At 38.3% G+C, this 21,288-nt stretch overlaps 2 protein-coding genes across 4 annotated transcripts in view; one reads left to right on the forward strand and one right to left on the reverse strand.

The window, feature by feature from the left end:
• Window positions 1-2,253, forward strand: part of tmtops2b (teleost multiple tissue opsin 2b) — a 171,961-nt gene extending 169,708 nt beyond the window's left edge. Inside the window, exon 4 of the mRNA XM_051926803.1 lies at window positions 1,652-2,253. Within this exon, the coding sequence (XP_051782763.1) occupies window positions 1,652-1,882 (231 nt within the window). The 3' untranslated portion in view covers window positions 1,883-2,253. The remainder of the gene's footprint in view (window positions 1-1,651) is intronic.
• The window catches only part of LOC114650806 (beta-galactoside alpha-2,6-sialyltransferase 2-like), a 170,683-nt gene that overhangs the window by 5,978 nt on the left and 143,417 nt on the right, over window positions 1-21,288 (reverse strand). For all 3 annotated transcript variants that reach the window (XM_028800684.2, XM_028800683.2, XM_051926796.1), the window contains 3 exons: window positions 19,945-20,042; window positions 14,368-14,469; window positions 10,967-11,141 (listed from right to left, as the gene is read on the reverse strand). In XM_028800684.2, coding sequence (XP_028656517.1) covers window positions 10,967-11,141; window positions 14,368-14,469; window positions 19,945-20,042 — 375 coding nt within the window. The remainder of the gene's footprint in view (window positions 1-10,966; window positions 11,142-14,367; window positions 14,470-19,944; window positions 20,043-21,288) is intronic.

Here is a 21,288-nt window from a genome sequence, read left to right on the forward strand (position 1 = left end):
CAAAATCTGGTGGGCACATACATGCATGGGAAGACTGGTGTTAGGTGCAGTACAATTTTGTGCTATGATAAGGCACAGAGGAAGAAGAGAAGGCACCTAATGTAGAAGGAGGTGCAGGCAATGATTAAGGAGGTATGAGTCAGCAGGGAAGTTGGTGTGCTACAACAGGGAGCCGCAGGTAGAGGGGAACATGCAGTGGAGTGCACAGTATCATGGCCTGAGCTTTGGAAGGCTGAGCCCCTTCACCTGAACTTCTTGATCTAGGCCTCTACAATGTTCTTCCAAACTGTTCTGCTGGAGGACAGTCGAGACCCCAGCATGCCTGCTGTACCATGGAGGCTACTGTAGCAGCACTAGGCATCAATGGATTAGGAGAGGAGAGGCATTAGGTAGAACACAACCTTGCGAGAAGTCGGGGCTCAATCAACCCTGGCTGAATCCCCTGGGCAAAGGAGTCTGAAGTTTGGAGATCCAGAACTCTCAATGACCCTAGGAACATCACTGAAGATGTGTCCAAATATGCATAACAAGATATGTCAACAAAACAAAACAAAAAAAAGTCAGTTCTGCTCTGCGAGTTAATGATGTAAGTCAGAACCTCCTTGCAACCTCTTTTTCCAGCTAAATGTGCATATGTGACACTGTAAAATGTGCAGGCTCTGTGCAGCCAGTGACAATGCCTGGGCTTCAAATCCAAGACTCTGGAGCTAAGAGGCAACTGTGTTAACCTCTTGGCCACTGTTCTAACAAGTAATACACATTTATGTGCATCTTTGGATTATGAAGGATTAGGTTGCTCATTTCTGTGTTGGGCAAGGAGCTTGAGAGCTCAAGGACTGAGCAATGATATCAAGATAGGATGATATACAGAGAATATATAGAGATATACAGGGCACAAACTATGACCTCTATGTTGTATTCTCTTTGAAAATATATTTAACTTTACTAGGGTAATGTAAGGACAAAGTAATAATAAATGAACCGCTTGGTATTCACATAGGAACATAAAGTTTACATTCCATTCTTTTAATCACCTGAGATGCTGCTAGAATGTGATTGGACTCTAACAGTCATGACGTTATTGGCTTTAAAATACCTTTTCATAAATGTTACGATTTAATTTAATATAGTGTGTAAAATACTGCTCACTCCCTGACCAAAACTTTTTTAAAGCAATGCATTCTAAATTTTCTGAACTGCTGACATTAATTAATATGTTTTCCTCTATTGGTACTTGGCAATATAAATATTTATGCTGGTATTGTAAAGTTATGCAAGTCTTTATAAGCTAAATATGTATTTTAAAAATTGTAACCAGACATAAACTGACATAAATTTCAGGAATATTATTTGACTGAAATGTTAATGTTGTATACAAATTTGTTTTTTTTAACACTTTCCCTTGTGTAAACTAAGGTGCCTTTAAATGCACTAATTTAAAAAAATAGCGCTTGAAATAATACTCTATCATATACTCTGACAAACCTGTATTAAAAAAAGTTAACTCAGAAAATGAATGGATTGCTAGACTTTTAATTTATATATAATAAAATTTTAATAATTTGTATTATCTTAAGCTGCATCGCCTGCTGATCAAACGTGTGAGAGTTTCAGTTAATTATTATTGTTACATCTTTTATCATTTCCTTAGTTTTACAGGTGCTTCCGGAAACTTTTCCACTGCAGTGCTGGAGAACCTATAGATGGAACATCTACAGTTAAGTCAAAAAGTACCGCCCTTCAACTGAATCGCCGAGTGTACAACAACACAGTGGCCTGCACCGTGCTCGACTCTGTTGCTGTGGATGATCAAGGAAGTTCTTCTGCGGAGCAGGACAACGAGCAGCTGAAGCCTCTTCAATCAACATGTTCTCTTGAATGAAATTAAATGTTGCTAGCATTTCCACACAGTAGCTTTCCTTTATGCGTTGTGCTGCATTGTACACCTGTGTGGCATTAAAAATAGGGTCTAGGAGATAAGAATTGGTTCGAATCACATACAAGCATGTGAAATAGTAAACATGCAAAACAGAGCCAATTTCAAACATACAAACCTGAGCCATACTTTTACTAAGTTTACCTCACCTAATATTGCAGCCATGAGAGAATGAACATGCATTTTTGTAAAAATATTGTGCTATGATGTACTTGTAAAGCACTTTGGGCTGGAGTTTACTGTGAAAAGTGCTACATAAATAGTAATTGTTAGTTTATTTGTTTTTGTGTATGTCAAAGTATATTTATACAATATATGCAAAAAGAAAGTCATCAAGCTTATAAAATATTAATTATACTGTACACACCCTTTATTATATATTAAAATATATGGAATAGTTAATATAAAAGTTATAAAGTAACTCAGAAGAGTGGACCCTTGAAACATGAATTGCCTTCAAAGCAGTCTAAAAGAGTCTAAATCTGCACTGTTGTAGAATTCTGAGGTGTCACTCCATGTGCTCAATATGCTGGGTCACATGGTAGGTAAGATTGTGCCGCTCTGACCATCACATTCAACGGCTTAGGTCTTAGGACTCTTGATTTGTAAGTTTGGTGAAATTACAGCGAGTTTCTTTATGAAAACATTAAGGAGTACTTGAAATCAGTGTCAGAAAATGGTGTATTAATCTCTGAATAGATGTGTCTTTTATATTCTTATTTGTGCATAATAATGTGATACACATACAGTAGTATTTTGTTAAGCCAACTATGTATTCTCAAGATAGTTACTGTGACATGCAAAATACCTGAGGAAGAGCAATGTTACAAACAGAAAGCCCAGGAGGGATTGAATTAATCACTGTAACTAAGCGTATGTACTGTATTTGAATACAGGTAACAGTTATAGTTTGTCAAATACAGTGTAGCTTAATTCCTATTGAATTAAAAGACATATTTCCTCTCTATTTACAAGCCTAATATGTAGTTTTTTTTTTCTTTTAGATTGCTGTGAATTGCAGACACTGCTGACTTTCCCAAAAGTCTATTTAAAATGTTCTCTTTCTGATACATTTTGTGGATGACTGAGATGTAGCAGACAAAAAACACCAATCACTATCAGTCACTATCACTAATCACTATTCTATCCCTTATTTACCCTAACTTGAACCTGAGATGGACTTACAAGCTTGCATATACTGTTTAGTATGTAGCTGTAAAAGTGAAACTGACATAAATTGCATGCTGGGAGTGTAAACACTGATGTGTTTTGAGAATCTATCAAGATTTCAAGGTACAAATAATCCATCCATCCATTATTGAATGTTCTTAATTTCAGGTTGGGGTCTCAGGAAAAGAATAAATAGCAAAAATGTCCAAATATAAACAAATAGACATATATATTTTGTAAATATCCTTGTTTGTACCTGAAGATGTTACAGTTCAAAATGTGTACATTTTAGGCAGCAAAAATGAAAAACCACTGACTGAGCTCCAGCAAATAAAATGATAATCTTCAGGGGCATCACTGAGTCAGAGTGCTGCTGCCCAGTAGCCCCAAAGTCCTGGCTTCAAATCCCAGGTCCTGGGTATTGTTCGTGTAACTCTGCTGTACCTCCCGTCTGCATTGTTTTTTCCCTACAGCTTTTGTGCCACATCCCAAATGTATGCAGGTTCATTTAACTGGTGACTCTTTACTCATGTTTACATGTAATTATGCCCTGTGATGGTTACCTCCGTGCAGCCTATATGGCTAGGGTAGCCACTGCCCCCCTCTGATGTAAATTGAATAAATTGGTTTGAACACAGATGGAAAGACTGTTGTTCAATCGCTTAACAATAGTCCATCTAAGCTAACATTACAAATGATATATTTTTTCAGTTCTGTAAGATAACATTAAGAGTAAATGTACAACCCAACATACTGGTTGGTACTTCTGCCTGTTTTCATAACACAGACAAATAAGCTTACTGTTTTGCTTCCATTCATGAGTGAATTTGAAAAAAAAATTAAAATACTTCTTAAACTGACCTCCGATTGCTTCCCCTTTGCTTTGTTTTCCACTCAAGAGGTTAATAGCTTTCTTTAAAATAAAAATCATACTTCTGCTACAATACATTGGCGAGTAGGCCCCTATGCATAAAACTATTTTTGTCTGACCAAAAAATCTTATCACAAACTCATATAAATTATTGTCAGCTTAACAAGCCATTTTAAATTTCCTGCACAAAGAACCTGTACAGTTAGTAAGTAGATGTGACTGTCCACTGGATAGGAGCCTGTTCATGGTACAAGCCATGGGAGATAATCTTAGCTGTGATAGATAACTGCAACAGTCACTCCAATCACATTTAGTGCACAAGTGTTCATTAGGCCAGCATGGAACTAGACCATTATTCCAGCCTGAGGGGCACTTGAGGGGTCTTTCTTCACAGTAGTTTATTGCGGTACAGACTCCATTGCACACACATTTTTTATCAGTCAGTCTAGACCCTGGTGAGCTTTCAGTTTTAGTCCTATGATTTGTGATGCGGGGCGGCATGGTGGCGCAGTGGTAGCGCTGCTGCCTCGCAGTTAGGAGACCCGGGTTTGCTTCCCGGGTCCTCCCTGCGTGGAGTTTGCATGTTCTCCCCGTGTCTGTGTGGGTTTCCTCCGGGCGCTCCGGTTTCCTCCCACAGTCCAAAGACATGCAGGTTAGGTCAATTGGCGATTCTAAATTGGCCCTAGTGTGTGCTTGGTGGGTGGGTGTGTGTGTGTGTCCTGCAGTGGGTTGGCGCCCTGCCCGGGATTGGTTCCCTGCCTTGTGTCCTGTGTTGGCTGGGATTGGCTCCAGCAGACCCCTGTGACCCTGTGTTTGGATTCAGCGGGTTGGAAAATGGATGGATTTGTAGTGCAAGGCTATGCCAACAAGGTTGACTAAAACAGGCAGAGTCCATAGCTACACATTCTATTCTAGGCAGTACTTAATTATTGGTGTCTAAAAGCACATGGGGTAAGACATACTTCTCACAAAACAGAGAGTGTGATAATTGTTGGTAACCTGATTACCCACAGTGTGTAAAATTGCAAAAGACTCTCAAATGGTGCGAAAATTTCATGTAGATTCATTTAAAACATTTCAATTATTGTAAGAATCCGAAAAAAAATCTTTCAAAAGACAATCACATGAATGCTTTTTGACTCCCTGCTGTCATTTGAGCCACTTCTTTATAAAACACTGGTCAGGACCAAGGTCCTCCCATAAAATCAGTAAACTTTATAAATTTAGGTATGCTGAATCTGTTTCCGAAAATTAATTCCATTAATTCCGCACGATATCAGATGCAGTGAAAAACTTCATTTTTAAAAAAAAAGTTACATTTGTTTTATTGTATAGGTATTTTTCATGCTCAAAATATTATTTGAACAATGTTCTGAACTGAAAAATGCCCACTTGCTCATTCTTCCTCCCAGTGTGACCCCTACGAAAAACATGGTGCCAGACCACAAAATACGCCTTGCTTTTCACAAATAAGGAAAATGTCAACTGGATTAAACATAACTTTCAATAAAACCAGATAACGGCCGTCTCAGGCTACATGAAGAAACAGCAGAAATGGAACTGATGCAAGACATCAACCATGAAATAAACTGATAGATGTTAAAAAAGAAATATTTGGAATTGATGTGTAATAAAATAGAGCGTTAAGTCTTAGTATTTGTTGTAAGATGTTAAAAAAATAGTCGGAGCTGCTGTGTAATAAAATGCAATATAAAGTCTTAGTATTTGTGTACTGAATGTTATACAATTTAATTTTACCACTTTATTTTTTGTTAATAATGGCAGAATTAAGTCCAATGCAAAAACCAAATATGCAGATGATGCCAGTTCATTTAAGAACACATACATGCAGCCAGAACACATTCCACAAAAATCCCATGAACAACAAGGTCCCTGGAGCTGTGAGGTTTTCAGACATGCCAAAAATAAATTGCTATCCATATTTATTATGATATACTAGGAATGAATATCTTAAAAACAAATGGCTTACTTAAAAGTTATTTAGTGCGTTTACAATGCAGCCAAACTGTTGTTCCACATAAATGTATTAGAGCAGAAACAGCATGTTGTTCCGAGTGAAGAGCAATACTTGAACACGTAATATCTGGCAATATTGTTGGAAAGGAAAAAAAAAACAAAACACATCCATGAAAACCGCTTACTTATTTGTGGCAGTCTATAACAGGGTCAAACCAACTTTATAAGGCAAACCTTTTTACATTGAGCCATAAGCTGCTCTCTGTCCTATATATTGCATCAATTCCCTCAAGTTTTCAGTGTTCTGCATTTTGCCTCTTTCCTTCATTCACACTGCACGTCTCTCATTTAAGCAACTCGAAAAACTGGCAACACCTTGTACAACACAAATGAGAGGCACATATTGTGTAGCTCAACAATCCGTGGACATAAACATTTTTGAAATGATTTCTTTTTATGGACTTATGAAATGCAGATGCACACAATTCTCAATATATTGTTGATGTTTTACATATTTTTACACTCTACCATAACAATATGCAGTTCCCTTACAAAAAGTCTGGCCTGATATTTACTATGCAATTAAAAATGAAGCTATACTGATTAAAAAACTTTCATTATATAGCACTATGATTGTTCTGCATGTATACTGTATACAACTGGATAAAACATATAAAACTTAGCCTAAATAAAGAGTGTTTTTACTGATTGAGAATCCCAATAGTAATGTTGAGTATGGGATTTTGTGGGTCTTCAGAAAATATTAAATTGATACTATAAATATAAAAGGCTAAAAAAATGTGGTCAATGAGTAAAACATACTTCAAAACTAAGCAGCAATCAGAAGCAGAAGATGGCTGGCTATATCTCATTGTTGGCTTTTATATTCAAATGCAATGGTACACAAATTGTTCTAACTGAGGATTATGTGTCTGATACTATAAACCCTCCCTGACTTCCCTTTGCATGCATCTGCCTGCTGCTAATGATCTATTTACAGTGTAGCCACAGATGCAGACTGTCAATATGCATCACGAATATGTGTTGTCATGTTCACGATTATATATTTGTTATAGGACTGTGTTTGCCTGTTTTGTATTAAAGGTCTTGCAATGCTGATGGTTTTCTTTGATCAGCTGCTACGTACCAGGGTTAAAGAGTATAATGTTAAGCTTGGCTGATTAAATACTGTACTGTATATTGGATGCTATATATTCTCGATATGCTATTAAACTAGTCAATATGCTATTAAACTAGAAGTCTGTCTTTTGTTCTTGCTAGTGCTCGATTGCTCGTCTTAGATTACAGATCGTCTGACCTTGACCTGGGTGAGCAGACGTCTCCTTTCTATACTTTACTCTGTTTCTTTGGAACACTTTATGAAATGAATGAAGATTCTAATGTATGTGCAAAGCATTATATATATTATATACCGCACAGTAACAACCCGAAGCCTTTACAGTTATTGAGGCCCCAACCTTTTTTGAGATCTTAACTATACACTTTCTGAATTCATAAACTCTTTTTATGGTCGGGGACTGTCATATCATTTTTTGCTATTAGTAAAAAAAAAACTAAACCTTTGAAGTGAGATTCATGAAAAATTCATTGAAATTAAAAATATGCTGAACTTCAGTTTCATGGTGATGAAAGACGGCGTAATGAGAACAAGACATCCTGTAAACCTGCCAGCAGCTGCTGAAGCCCAATAGAAGTAGCTCTAGGGTTTGAATTAAAGAGGTCATGCAGCAGACTAAAGTCGTTTTCCTGTTCCTATATTACTGCTTTGATTAGAAAGCGGGCAAGAATATTTTTTCACAATATTATTTTTTAGAAAAGAAACAAATACTCTGCGGTGGGTTGGCACCCTGCCCAGGATTGTTTCCTGCCTTGTGCCCTGTGTTGGCTGGGATTGGCTCCAGCAGACCCCCGTGACCCTGTGTTCGGATTCAGCGGGTTGGAAAATGGATGGATGGATGGATGGAAACAAATACTAGTAAAAAAATTCATTTTTTGGCAAAACAAATCGTGAACAATTAAGAAAACGTAACAGCCACAGCTTTTTTAACACTTGAAGCACTGAAAACTGGAAAGAAACCTGACAGCTGATTTTAGAACACTAGCCCTTTCATTTCATCTGCGTTAATACTTCTGAGTACAATATACCCACATTTTCTGTAAAGGTAAATGTGCATATTTTCTTACTGTGGCTTGATCATGCATTGTTTTTATGTTAGTTTCTTTCAGGCAGAAAGCTGGAGGATGAATGGCTTGCCACATGAATGTTCTCTTTTTCCTGGTAAGTGCCAAAGCACCCAAGTAGGAGGCAAGAGCAGAGAGCAATCCTGGGTGGGGCAATTTTTTTTGTTCGGGATGTTTCCTGAAAATAAGCTGGACAGTAACCAGGATCCTACTGCTTGCTCATTATCTGGTTATTTGTGCTAGGATGTTGCGACCTATTAGAATGTGATGTTACACGTTAGATGATGATGATGATAAGATATGTCTCTTGCATGTGCTGGAACACATTACCAGTGATGTAACCTAGGGTCATCGGGTGTTTTGGGGCTTTCAACATCAGACACCCTCTCCCAGGCGACCCAGCCGAGGCTGATCAGACCTCAGCTTGTGTCCCAGCAGCATTCACCCACAGATCCACCCTCTTGAGCCAAAGCCACCTAGTGGCTTCAGTTGTGTTTCTATTTGCTCTTCTCTTTGCCTTCCCAGTTATGCCCAGAATTGTAAATGCTTTGCAGAGTGAATGCCTTGCAAAACCTCCACATTTTCACACCACGTTCACCAGCCTCTACTTCAGCCCACATCTATAAGCTCCTGATACTTGGCATGCTTTCTCACGTTGGCCTCGTCCATATGCTCTTACCACTGCACTTTCAACTCTAGCAAAATCAGTTGCTTGGTGGATTCTGAAATGATAAGCATGTCTGGCCGCAGCCATGATGATGTTATTGAGGCTGGGAACTTTAGCATTCTGCTCAAGTCCACTTGTATATGCTAGACATTGGCAGTACTCAGCAGACTGGCTTTCAATCCAGTTTGTGAGCAGGGTTTCTGCCCGGCTCTCAGGAAGGCGATTTTATTTAGCTGAATGAAACCTTGGGAGTTTTTTATGATTGTGGCTATGCTGTCAACGATTGCCTTAAAGACCTGATCAGGGTGCCAGCGATAGCGTCCATCTGCAAGGACCTTTCACCAGCTGCTGAGTAGGTGTTCCAAGGATCCTCTTCCGGAGCACTGAGGACAGGAAGGTGATTCACTCTTAACCCAGGCATGGAGGTTTGCTGGACTGTGTAGGGTGTCGTAGACAAGCTTGTCCCAGGAACCTTATCCATTGGTTGCACATGTCGCTATTTTGGATTTCAAAAACTTTCTTCTATCATTCCATAATGGAGGAAATTAATGAAGGTTATTTGATTTCAAATGGACCTAAAATATGCATCAGCAGAGTAAAATGAATAAGAATAGGCCATCTAATTTGGCTTTAATCTGATATTTTATTTGTCTTCAGCTAATTTTTAGGCTCTTAGTTACTAGATTGAATTCTAAATTATGACAAACTGCGTAAGTTGTATTCTGATTTCAGTTGCCACCAGTGCATGGAACCTTTTTTTGGGTGTATTCTGCACAGAGTTTGCAAATACTCCTGTCTTCAAGTAGGTCTCATTCACAGACTCCATGTCCCAACTTATTTTCATTGGCAAGGTGTTAGCTGAATTGGCACTGTCAAAGAGGCTCTGTAAGACTGAGTAGAGCTGTGTGCACAAGAGCGCCTAGCAGTGGAGTGGCGTGCCATCCAGAGTCGCTTCCTACGCTAGGCAAAGACTAAAAATGGGGTTTAGAAAACTAGCAGATATACCACTTTTTCTTAACTTGAAATGTGGAACAAATTAATCACTCAAACATATTTTTAGTAAAGTATAGGTTTAGAACTTTTCCAGACAAAATTAATTCTTCACAATCATAGTAGGCATTAATTTGCTGCATAAAATTGCACTCTAGAGTGAAGCGTCTCTGCCTCTTGCGTATGTGGATTTCCCTTTCACCAAACAACAAATCTTTTAATTCTCACGGATATGCCTCATCATTGGGAAGAAACACTACTTTTCCCTGATGGCAAAACAAATTAGACGATCTACAAGTCTTTGACTTAAAGTTTAAATCCGAACAATATATTCGATCTCTTTTCGCTGTTCCGTTATTTCACCGAGTAATAATTTCTGTTTGTTTGAGCTAATGTGATCTTTACTATCACTTTTTTGAAACTGGAATACATGCATTTCATGTGTGTTCCGTGTTTACAACAATCTATGCAAACACATCATTAAAACAGAAACGTTTTTCATGTTTTAGTAATTCTGCGGTGGGTTGGCACCCTGCCCGGGATTGTTTCCTGCCTTGTGCCCTGTGTTGGCTGGGATTGGCTCCAGCAGACCCCCGTGACCCTGTGTTCGGATTCAGCGGGTTGGTAAATGGATGGATGGATGGATGTTTTAGTAATTGAAGTCCAAATATCAAATATACACTTTCACAAAAGGTACAAGTATAACAAAACAAGTGCGCTTTTATTCAAGCTGTAACAATACCATTCCCTGAATAAAGTATGAAACGTAATTTGTCTCTTTTTTTCCAAATATCAAGTGTTTTTTTCTATTACTGATTATAAACAGGCAGGTGCTACTTCATGCAAAAATATTAAGCACCTAATAATTACATTACCCAAAAGTAACTGAATGTGACCAAAATTCCCATTTTCATACATTACAATTATTTAGGTAGTGACTTTTTTTTAAACAGTAAAATGTATTTTTGGCCACATTACAAAATGTTGCTTATGATGAACTTAACTTTTCTTCTTATATCAAACATCCACTCTGTTTCCAACTGTAATCCTAATGTTTTAACAAGTAATTAAGGAAATCATTAAACAACATCCACTAGAAATGGTCCCTCCATTCCCAATAATTTACCAGAGAAAACCAATCAGTTCTGCTTACCGATAAAGCCTGAAGAAGGGGGGTTCGGCTGTATTCTCTCTTGTGTGTTTTTCTGAATGACATCCCAGAGCTGCCAGATGAATTTAGGGTGGATTATGTAAAAGGGCTGAAGTGGATGCTTCTTTCTGAATTCCACATAGGGTATAAAAAGGTTGTAGTCTGGGTTCTTGTACCACTGTGAACAAAGAACTCAATTTAGGATTTTCTCTGTACTTTCATCACAAAAATATTCCACAGAATGACAGTCAAAAAGCAAAATAACAAATCAAATATCTATGGGAAAATATATTTTGCTATATTTCCAAATGGGTTACTTTACTATATATATATACACACACACACACATATGTATATACATACATTCATGCACACATACACTACTGGTCAAAAGCTTTAGAACACCACAGTTGTTTCAGTTTTTATGGAAATATGCACAATTTATGCCTAAATGTTTCATGAAATCAATGCATAGAGCAAAATAGAGAATGACAATTAAAAAAAATAAGTCAAGGAATCATTAAGTGTATAAAATTTTATTCATATTTTTGATTCATCAAAGTAGCCACCTTTTGTTGATATAACAGCCAAACTGTGGTAACCCATTTGATTCAGAATACCAGTCATTCTGTGCAAGTCACCAAGTCTGCCTCCAGCAAAAGAACCCCAGACCATCACACTTCCTTCTCAATTTGACAGTTGGTGTCACGCACTGAGGAACCATCCTTCAACCAATTCAACGGTGTACAAACACCCTGTGTGATGAACTGAAGATTTTAAATTTTTATTCATCGGTCCATAAGACTCTCTTCCAGTCTGCAGTTGTCCTCAGCTGGTATTTCAAGGCCCTATTTTGTCCTTTACGGAATGGCTTTCTTACTGCCACCCACCTGTCAAAGCACTATGGCTCCTCTTCACAGTGGAAACTAAGACTTGCTTTTTTCGACCACTGTTAATCTGTGCTTGATGCTGTTGTGTTGTGAGGTGCCTATCACACAGGCTGGGTTGTGACATTGGGTCTGCCAGATCTGTTCCTATCAGAGTTTCTTCCAATTTCCAGTTGCTTTTGTAGAATACCACATTCACTGACACTTTGATGTTTTTGGCAATTTCTCTAAATGAAAGGCCTACACTTACAGTATAAGGGTAATAATGCTCTGTCTCATTTCATTTGTTAACTGCCGTTTTCATGTCATTATCATTTATTTTAATTGCTTCAGAACATCTGTAGGTTGTAACCTATTCCAATTTATAATATTCTGAACTTTTTTTTTCAGTTTTTGCTAGCCTAAACTTTAAATTTAAACTTTTGGCAGTTCACTGCTTATCTTTTTATTATTTTAGGTCATACACTGCATTTTATTGCATATAGGTAGCAAAAAATTACAGCAGGTTTACATTAGTGGCATATTTACATTACAGCTCACCTGCACATTCATTTCTTAAGTGACTGAACAGACAAACCCACCATGTCATACAATATATCACACAAGAAATGCACGGTTTAGCCACGAAAGTGTTAAGCTGGCCATAAAATGCTTTACAAACATTATCTTGTAAGGCATTATATTTTAACTGCAAACTCATTTTCTCCAGAACAAAAAAATGTGTTCTCCCATATCACAAGCAAGGTAAAAAAAATGAGTATTTCAGAGAGCCTCCTGTAACCACACTAACAACTATATTTTTTATGGATGATTTCTATCAGCTTTGCATGCTGGTGTGAGAATGCAACACCCTTAACAACGGATTAGTTTTATATGTGCCATCACCAGCTTTCTGCGGGACAGTGTGTGGTGTCTTGCTGTTTATAATAAGCTGTGCCCCTGTTAGTCTTCAGCTTTCGAAATAAAGATCAGAGAAACAGCAAGTACCTCCATCTTCCATCCATCCATCCATTTTCCAACCCGCTGAATCCAAACACAGGGTCACGGGGGTCTGCTGGAGCCAATCCCAGCCAACACAGGGCACAAGGCAGGAACCAATCCTGGGCAGGGTGCCAACCCACCGCAGGACACACACACAAACACACCCACACACCAAGCACACACTAGGGCCAATTTAGAATCACCAATCCACCTAACCTGCATGTGTTTGGACTGTGGGAGGAAACCGGAGCGCCCGGAGGAAACCCACGCAGACACGGGGAGAACATGCAAACTCCACGCAGGGAGGACCCAGGAAGTGAACCCAGGTCCCCAGGTCTCCCAACTGCGAGGCAGCAGTGCTACCCACTGTGCCACCGTGCCGCCCTACCTCCATCTTTCCAACTGCAAATGAAGCAGTGTAGGATGATGTGTTTTTGCAGGATTTTGAACAGCATTGTAGTTGTTGCTCCTCAAAGAGCCCCTTGGGTAGTTTTATCAGCTTCTGCCTGTCTGTTTTTTTTAAGTAGCTCACTTGCTGTTGCTAGAAGTAAAGCAAAGTTTTAAAAAGTGAGCTTTTGCGGCTTTATTGAAGCGTACCAGCTGGGAATTAAAACTGTGCATTTCGCCGGGCATAGGAAGCGGGGGCAGGAGTTAGAAGGTGTTTGTGAGCACACGGGGTTAGCGCATTTGCTTAACGGGGTGTGGCACGCATGACAGGAGAAATGGGTAACCAGGTCCCTTGTCAGCTGACAGCAGGAGAAGCTTAGAAAAGCCTGTTGAGAATTTAGTAGCTGAATCTAAGAGAATCTGAGGTCATTCAGGTTGTTGCTTATGGATGTATGCAAGATGGGCTGGAGTTGTGTTGAAACAGAAACCTTAGTGACCCACTGATCTTTAGTGAGAGGGATGGCAAAACAAAATTAAAAATAAAATTAACTAAGCAAAAGCTGGTTGAGACTAAATCAACTCGTAAGTGGAGTTCCTAGAAAGGAAGAAAGATTTGAGTGAATGTAATTTTCAAGATGTTTTTTGAAAGATTGTGTATTTTATAGCACATTTAACCATTTATTTATTAATTTCACATTTTTGAAAGTGCACTTTTTGAACTGTTATCTACTTATTGTAGTGTGTTTATAAGACCTTGGGCTGTGTCCATTTTGCCCAACACATTGTGTACATATCTATCTGTCCATGAGACCTTTTCCCAAAACCTAGCTTTTTCACTCCCGTGCCACCCCATTTGGTGATGATGGGATAACTCTACTAAGTTCTGGGAAACTGACGAATGTTAGTCATAAGATGATAATTTTAATTTTATGTATAGGAAAATATATTACTAATGTGTTAATCTGAGTAATTACACTTAAAACTACAAATATTACTGTTTTAACGCTCTTGCATTTTTTGGACAATAGTTTACTTTCATATGCATCTTCTAAAGATCAGTCATAGTAAATCATTTAATTAATTAGAGGTCAGGTTGTCTTCAGCTTCTGTTTGTTACAGGAGTCCATTAACACTACTGGGCTTACTTACCTTATGAAGATTTACAGTATAAGGTGCTGGATCCCAGGCAACCAAAGTAACATTTCTGTAGATTTCACTGGTATTAAATTTGTAATGTGGCTTGGCAAGTATCTGATAACAGAGAAAATGAAAGGCTAATTAATCATACTTTGAAGAATTCATGGAAATCACTATTTTTTTCTTTTGATTAGAACATCGAACCGCAGATGTCAGTGCCTGAGGCAAAGCCCCTGACATTGCACCAAGGCAGCTGGTTCGCTTACTTGACAGGGTGAAGATTAGAGTATTACACTGATAAGTCTGAATTACAATCTGATTTTCTGGTCGGTTGACCAGTCGGCAATTGATCCTCATAAGGGGAAGCAGTGTGTACACCATGCTTCAATTAGGGCGAGACATGTTTCGTGTCCTCTTTGTATTATTTGGCAGCTACTGTATCACATACCTATGATCTGCTTCTTGCAACTAAGAAGATGTGGTAGATGATTGCCAAGTGGCCGACCAACCAGAAGAGTTACCTGATAGGTAACTATGCAAATAATCAGATTCAGACCTATGAATATATATATATATATATATATATATATATATATATATATATATATATATATATATATATATATATATATATATATATACAGGGTGAGTCAAAATTATGTTAACACTAATGGTTTATTTTTATCTCGACTACACCTTTCCCACGAAATGTGTGTCCGGTCTTTAAATGGTACTGTTGCTCGTTGGTTTTTGTGTGTTGAACATGATGGCAAACAGGTTGAGACATTCAATACATTTAATAATACATTTTATTTATTTGTAGGCACCTTTCTAGACACTCAAGGACACCAAACAATAGATAAAACACACATTATAAACAAAACTAAAATACAAAAATTAAAATCAGACAGAGCAATTGTAATTAGAGAGAAAAAGCAGTCTTAAACAAATGAGTTTTAAGTTTAGATTTGAAAAGTAAAAATGATTCAATATTTCTAAGCTCAGATGGTAGTGAGTTCCAGAGCTGGGGAGCAGAACAACTGAATGCTCTGCTCCCCATAGTGGTAAGATGGACGATCGGGACAGTCAAATGGAGGAGGAAGAGGATCTAAGGGTATGGAAGGGAATAGCAACATGGAGGAGGTCAGTCAAATATGGAGGGGCAAGGTTGTGGATAGCCTTAAAAGTTAACAGAAGAATTTTTAATTGAATGCAGAACTTAACTGGAAGCCAGTGAAGCTGCTGCAAAACGGAAGTGATATGGTGAATACAGGGAGTTCTAGTAATGATGCGGGCAGCTGAATTCTGGACCAGTTGAAGCTTATAAAGAGACTTGCGTGAAAGACCAAAGAAAAGGGAATTGCAATAATCCAGACGAGAAGTGACCAGGCCATGAACAAGGATAGCAGTGGTGTGGGGAGTGAGGGAGGGGCGAATACGATTAATGTTACGCAAGTGGAAATATGCAGACCGGGAGATGTTATTGATGTGGGACTAAAAGGATAAAGTACTGTCAAGGATGACACCCAGACTCTTAACCTGTGGGGAAGGGGAGACAGAGGAATTATCAATAACAAAGGAAAAATGATCAGTTTTGGATAACGTTGACTTTGTACCAATGAAGAGAACCTCAGTTTTGTCACTATTTAATTTAAGAAAATTTGAAGAAAACCAGGATTTGATTTCTGCTATGCAATTAATAAGCGAGGAGGGTGGAAAGGAAACAGTAGGTTTGCTAGTGAGATAGAGCTGGGTGTCATCAGCATAACAGTGGAAGCTAATGTTATATTTACGAAAGATATTTCCAAGGGGAAGGAGGTAAATAATGAAAAAGAGGGGCCCCAGGACAGAGCCCTGGGGCACACATGAAGTAACAGCGGTGGGTTGGGATGTGAAAGTTTTAAGCTGAACAAACTGAGTGCAGCCTGAGAGGAAGGATCTGAACCAGTCTAGTGGAGTGTGGCTAATGCCAATCAAAGATAATCTATTGAGAAGAGTGGTGTGACAAATAGTGTCAAAGGCTGCACTCAGATCAAGAAGGATGAGAATAGTAATTAAACCAGAATCAGCTGCCATAAGGAGGTTGTTAGTAATTTTGATAAGAGCCGTTTCTGTACTATGGAGGGGACGAAAACCAGGCTGGAACTATTCATACAGATTTTTTTGAGATAAATGAGAATAAGGTTGAATGCCCACTATTTTTTCAAGAATTTTAGAAATGAAGGGTAGATTAGAAATAGGATGAAAATTACTGAAATTAGTCACCAGGTTTTTTCAGTATTGGGGTTATTGCAGCAGTTTTAAATTCTTGTAAATCATCTTGCACATATGAAGCATGTTTTGTGAATAAATTGCTTCCGCCATTCAAATGTTAACGTAATTTTGACTCACCCTTAATATATGTGTAATTTTAATTACTTCTTTTACCCTTTCTTATACAGCACTTTGGTTTCAGTTTTGGCTGCTGCTATTGTGCTTTATAAAAAAACTTTTGCCTCGCCTTAACTTTGCATGGTTGTAAATGACTTATGAAATTTCACCTTTATCTAGCAAAGTTTACATTGTGCCTCATTTATGTTTTCAAAGAAAGGAATTCCACATGGAACACCCATTTTCTTAACCAGCTTATCCAGGACAGAGTCGCTGGGCAGCTGGAGCCTATTCTAGCAACTATGAGGCATTTTTACTTTACTGGACCAACCTGTCAGAGGCAGACTATAACTTGATTATAGGGTTCTAAAATTACAGAACATATAAAGAATACATTAAATAAAAGCCTAAAGTACTATTCTGTTATTTTTACTTATGTGACTATTTCAAAATGTGAAAAATCAGAGTCATTCCTACAGTAGATTAGCTGTCCTCGGTGCTTAGCTTGTACAGTATAAAGATGTACAAGCCATTTAACATGCATTTATTCAACTTTGTTGATTCTCTCTCCCCAATTCATGTATGAGGTGCCTGAGCAAATTTAGGTGGAATTCAGTGCATTTCAACTTCTGCATTAAATCTGTTATCATCCATCCATCCATTACCCAACCTGCTATATCCTAACTACAGGGTCACAGGGGTCTGCTGGAGCCAATCCCAGCCAACACAGGGCACATGGCAGGAAACAAACCCTGGGGAGGGCACACACACACACCCACACACACCAAGCACACACTAGGGACAATTTAGGATCGCCAATGCACGTATCCTGCATGTCTTTGGACTGTGGGAGGAAACCAGAGCACCTGGAGGAAACCCACGCAGACATGGGGAGAACATGTAAACTCCACGCAGGGAGGAGCCGGGAAGCGAACCTGGGTCTCCTAACTGCGAGGCAGCAGCGCTACCACTGCGCCACCGTGCGTGCGTACCCATCATGTATGTCCTAATTTTCTGTACTGTATTAACTGCTTTGTACACATTATAGGCATTTTTTCCAACTTCCACGGTTAGCTTAATATTTTCTAAAGAGATTTGTAATTGAGCCCACCAGGGAATGTCTATAAAATCAACATGAGTAATGGGCCTCAAAACAATGAATTTCATCAAGTGGGTTTGAGAATGTTATGCTAGGAGTAAATGGAATGGTTGACTCAAAAGAACCTACATTTTATTACTGCAATGCCTACCATCTGCCCGTCAATAAATCTGTCTTTATACTGTAGTCATGACAATATTACTACTACTAGTAATGTGCTCCTGGTAGAGACACCAATCACAAGGCCATTAACATTATATTACAATGTGCTCCCTTAACAAAGGATTGATACTGGCTGCAAAAGTCAATCTTAGAAAGTTAATGTTAAGATTAAAATGTATGTGTTTGTTTAATTTGAATAAAATATAAGTTGAAAATAAGTTACAGTTACTTAGATAATGGTGTAATCTTTTACCCCTGTAAGGTTACCGTCTCAGAATGTTAAACAGTCAGTTAGGAACATAGTCTCTCTGCTAGTCGTACAGTTTTCTAACAGTATGTGGTAACAAATAGAAACAAAGCAAGACATGTAAGCCTTAAATAGAAACATCTTATATAAGAAGGTTTCCATTTCGCATTATCAATTTTTCACTTTATTCTTGTGTGAACTTTGCTTTGAATTTTATTAAAACTTTTAACATGAACATATTTGGAGTAAATGTCACACTCATTGCCTGAACCTTTCTATGAAGCAAGTTGAAAGTAAAAGAATTTTGGAAACCCTGGATAAATGTGGCTACACTGGTATCATTGTCATTTTTCTATCAGTGAAGGCTAGCACATGTGATAATATATTAGGTTAAATAATTCAACGCGTGTCTTGGAAAAACATACTGTATTATGATATCAGAACAGATATTTGTTTGCATTACAATTACACTGAATCACAGGATTGGGTTTCACATACGATTAGTAAGTGGACACAGGCTCTTTCATGATTTATGTTGAACCACATCTATATCTATATACTGTATAAAATCCAACGTTTGTCTGTCTGTCCGCTTTTCACGAGAGAACTACTTAACGGATTTAGATCTGCTTTTTTTCTATAATTTGCTTTAACATTCTGGTTGATTTTGCAACTTCTTTCATCGTAGTTCGCTTGCGGTACCGATTTATTTGTGTGAATCTGAGAGACATGCAGCGGGCCGAGTGGAGGGGGGTGGGGCCCTTCTCACTCACACACCAGGTTCGGGGCGTTCCTTATATCTGCTTAGTTAGCGAATGAGAGAACAACTTAATGGATTTACTGTAGATCAGGTTTTTTTTAATAATTTGTTTGAACATTCCAACTGATTTTGCGATTTCTCTCATCATGCTAACTATCATAGTTCGCTTGCGGTACTGATTTATTTGCGCGAATCTGAGAGAGAGGCTGCGGGCCAAGGGGAGATGGGCGGGGCTTCGCTTCCACTTAGCTTGCGATACCTGTTTGTTCAACAGACATTATCATCTACAGATTGTTAAGGAGTAATGTTTGACGTTTTTGAGAGAGAGAGAGATCAGAGCTCCATGAGTTTTAGAGGGTAGCAGCTGATTGCCACAAATATCACGGCCACGTGCTTTTCTCCCCACACAGGGGACGCTCTCCCGTCAGAGCTGAACATGATCAGATACAGTGCAAACGTTTGACGTTGGGGCATACCTACCTTCTGCTTGGCCAGAATTACATTTTTTTAATTGATTTTTAAAGTTTGTCCTGTTTCACTACTATGTGGGATGAGCCATGGGGGTCAGCTAGTAAGATATAAAAAGAAAATTGAAAAAAAAATCTAAACATCTGTATATTTTTTTCTAAGGGCAAAATGCATAACAACAAAATCATCATAAGGTTACCAATTCTGTTGACACGATATTTTACTGAAATAGACAGAATTTTCTGTTTTTGAATTTGATTAACTTACCTTTCTGACTGAGATGCGACTTCTCAAATTCTAGTGCGAGAGTAACATGTTATACTAATCTATCTATATGAAATTAAAGTAAACCTATCTTATAGAATTGTGGGTTTCATATCTGAGCAAAAGAAACAAAACCAGCAAAGGGGAGATAAATTTCAGGAGCCACACAAAACGTTTACATTTTAAGTATAAACCCCAAAAAACAGTAAAATGTGATACCTGAGAATTAATAATTCGAATGGTCGTCTTGCTTCCCACATCTCTCTCATAGGCTTTTGTTGGTGCGGCATTAAATCGTAAAACTGCTTCATGAGAATCTGAAAATCACAAACAGACATAATTATCTTCATTATTGAGTTCCTACGGCTAGTGTCCTTCATACATTGTATAAACATCTAAATTAAATTAAAAATAACTTGTGCAGTGTAATATGTTATGAGATATTCCACTAGGATTGTATAAAAATGCAATATACTGTACATGAAAACAAAAGATTGATTATTACAATATTAATATTGACTTTTTATTGTAATACAAAATTAGACACGCACCACACTGTAGCAAGACTTAAATTCAGCTTATATTCTTAACAGCTTAAATTCTCTAATTTTATCCATATATATCACATTTTGAGATATGAAAGTTCACTCTGAAAGATTTTTATGACAGTCTGCAAATCTTTTTGAAAACCCATGGTGGTGCTACAACTGTTTTGATGACTGCAGTAAATTATGGATTCAATGTAACCCATCTCTTAATAATAACCAAATTTTTTCCTGGTTTAATGAATTTCTCGTTTAATATTTTCTGGACTTTCAATATCAGGGTACTCTGTGTCAGCCCTGAGAAGCCATAATGGCTACAGATTTTTGCTGCTATAAATTTTTTTAACTACCGTAGATACTCGCGTATTAGTCGATCTCGCAGATAAGTTGAGTGTATTGTTTAAGCCGAAAATTACGAAATTTGTTATGACCCACGTATAAGTCGAGGGTAAAACTTGACAATTGGCTCCAGCAGACCCCGTGACCCTGTGTTCGGATTCAGCGGGTTGGAAAATGGATGGATGGATAAAACTTGACAGCTATCAGAGACAGAGGGCAACAATCAGCTGTTAATGGCGACAAAACTCACTGTCACGTCACAGGCATTCCCTCTGTGCTTGGAGAAATGCTAGACTCGTTGACTTGGCAACTAATCCTTGCGTGTGCGTGAGTTGCGAAATGTAAACAAAGGCAAGATAGCGTCGATATGTTACAAGGGAGCGAAGCGAGTGCAGAAAAGAAAACACTTGGCAGACGATGTTTTGCACATTATTGCTGAGTCAGACTCTGATTTTTCAGAATCGGATTTTATTGACAGTGATCAGGAATCGAGCAAGAGAGTCAGAAGCCGGCATCAGCTGATCAGACACCAGCCAATGCCGCGCCAGCTGATCGGCTGCCAGCTGATGCAGCTACGGCAAGGTTCGCGTGGGAGGAATACCCAGACATTGATCCATGGGAGCCGAACTGGCTTACCGGACTTCACAAGACAGCATGGCTTGCTGTTGGACACAACAGA

Source organism: Erpetoichthys calabaricus, chromosome 4 (genome assembly GCF_900747795.2).
Source record: "Erpetoichthys calabaricus chromosome 4, fErpCal1.3, whole genome shotgun sequence".
In the NCBI taxonomy this organism is placed as follows: Eukaryota; Metazoa; Chordata; class Cladistia; order Polypteriformes; family Polypteridae; genus Erpetoichthys; species Erpetoichthys calabaricus.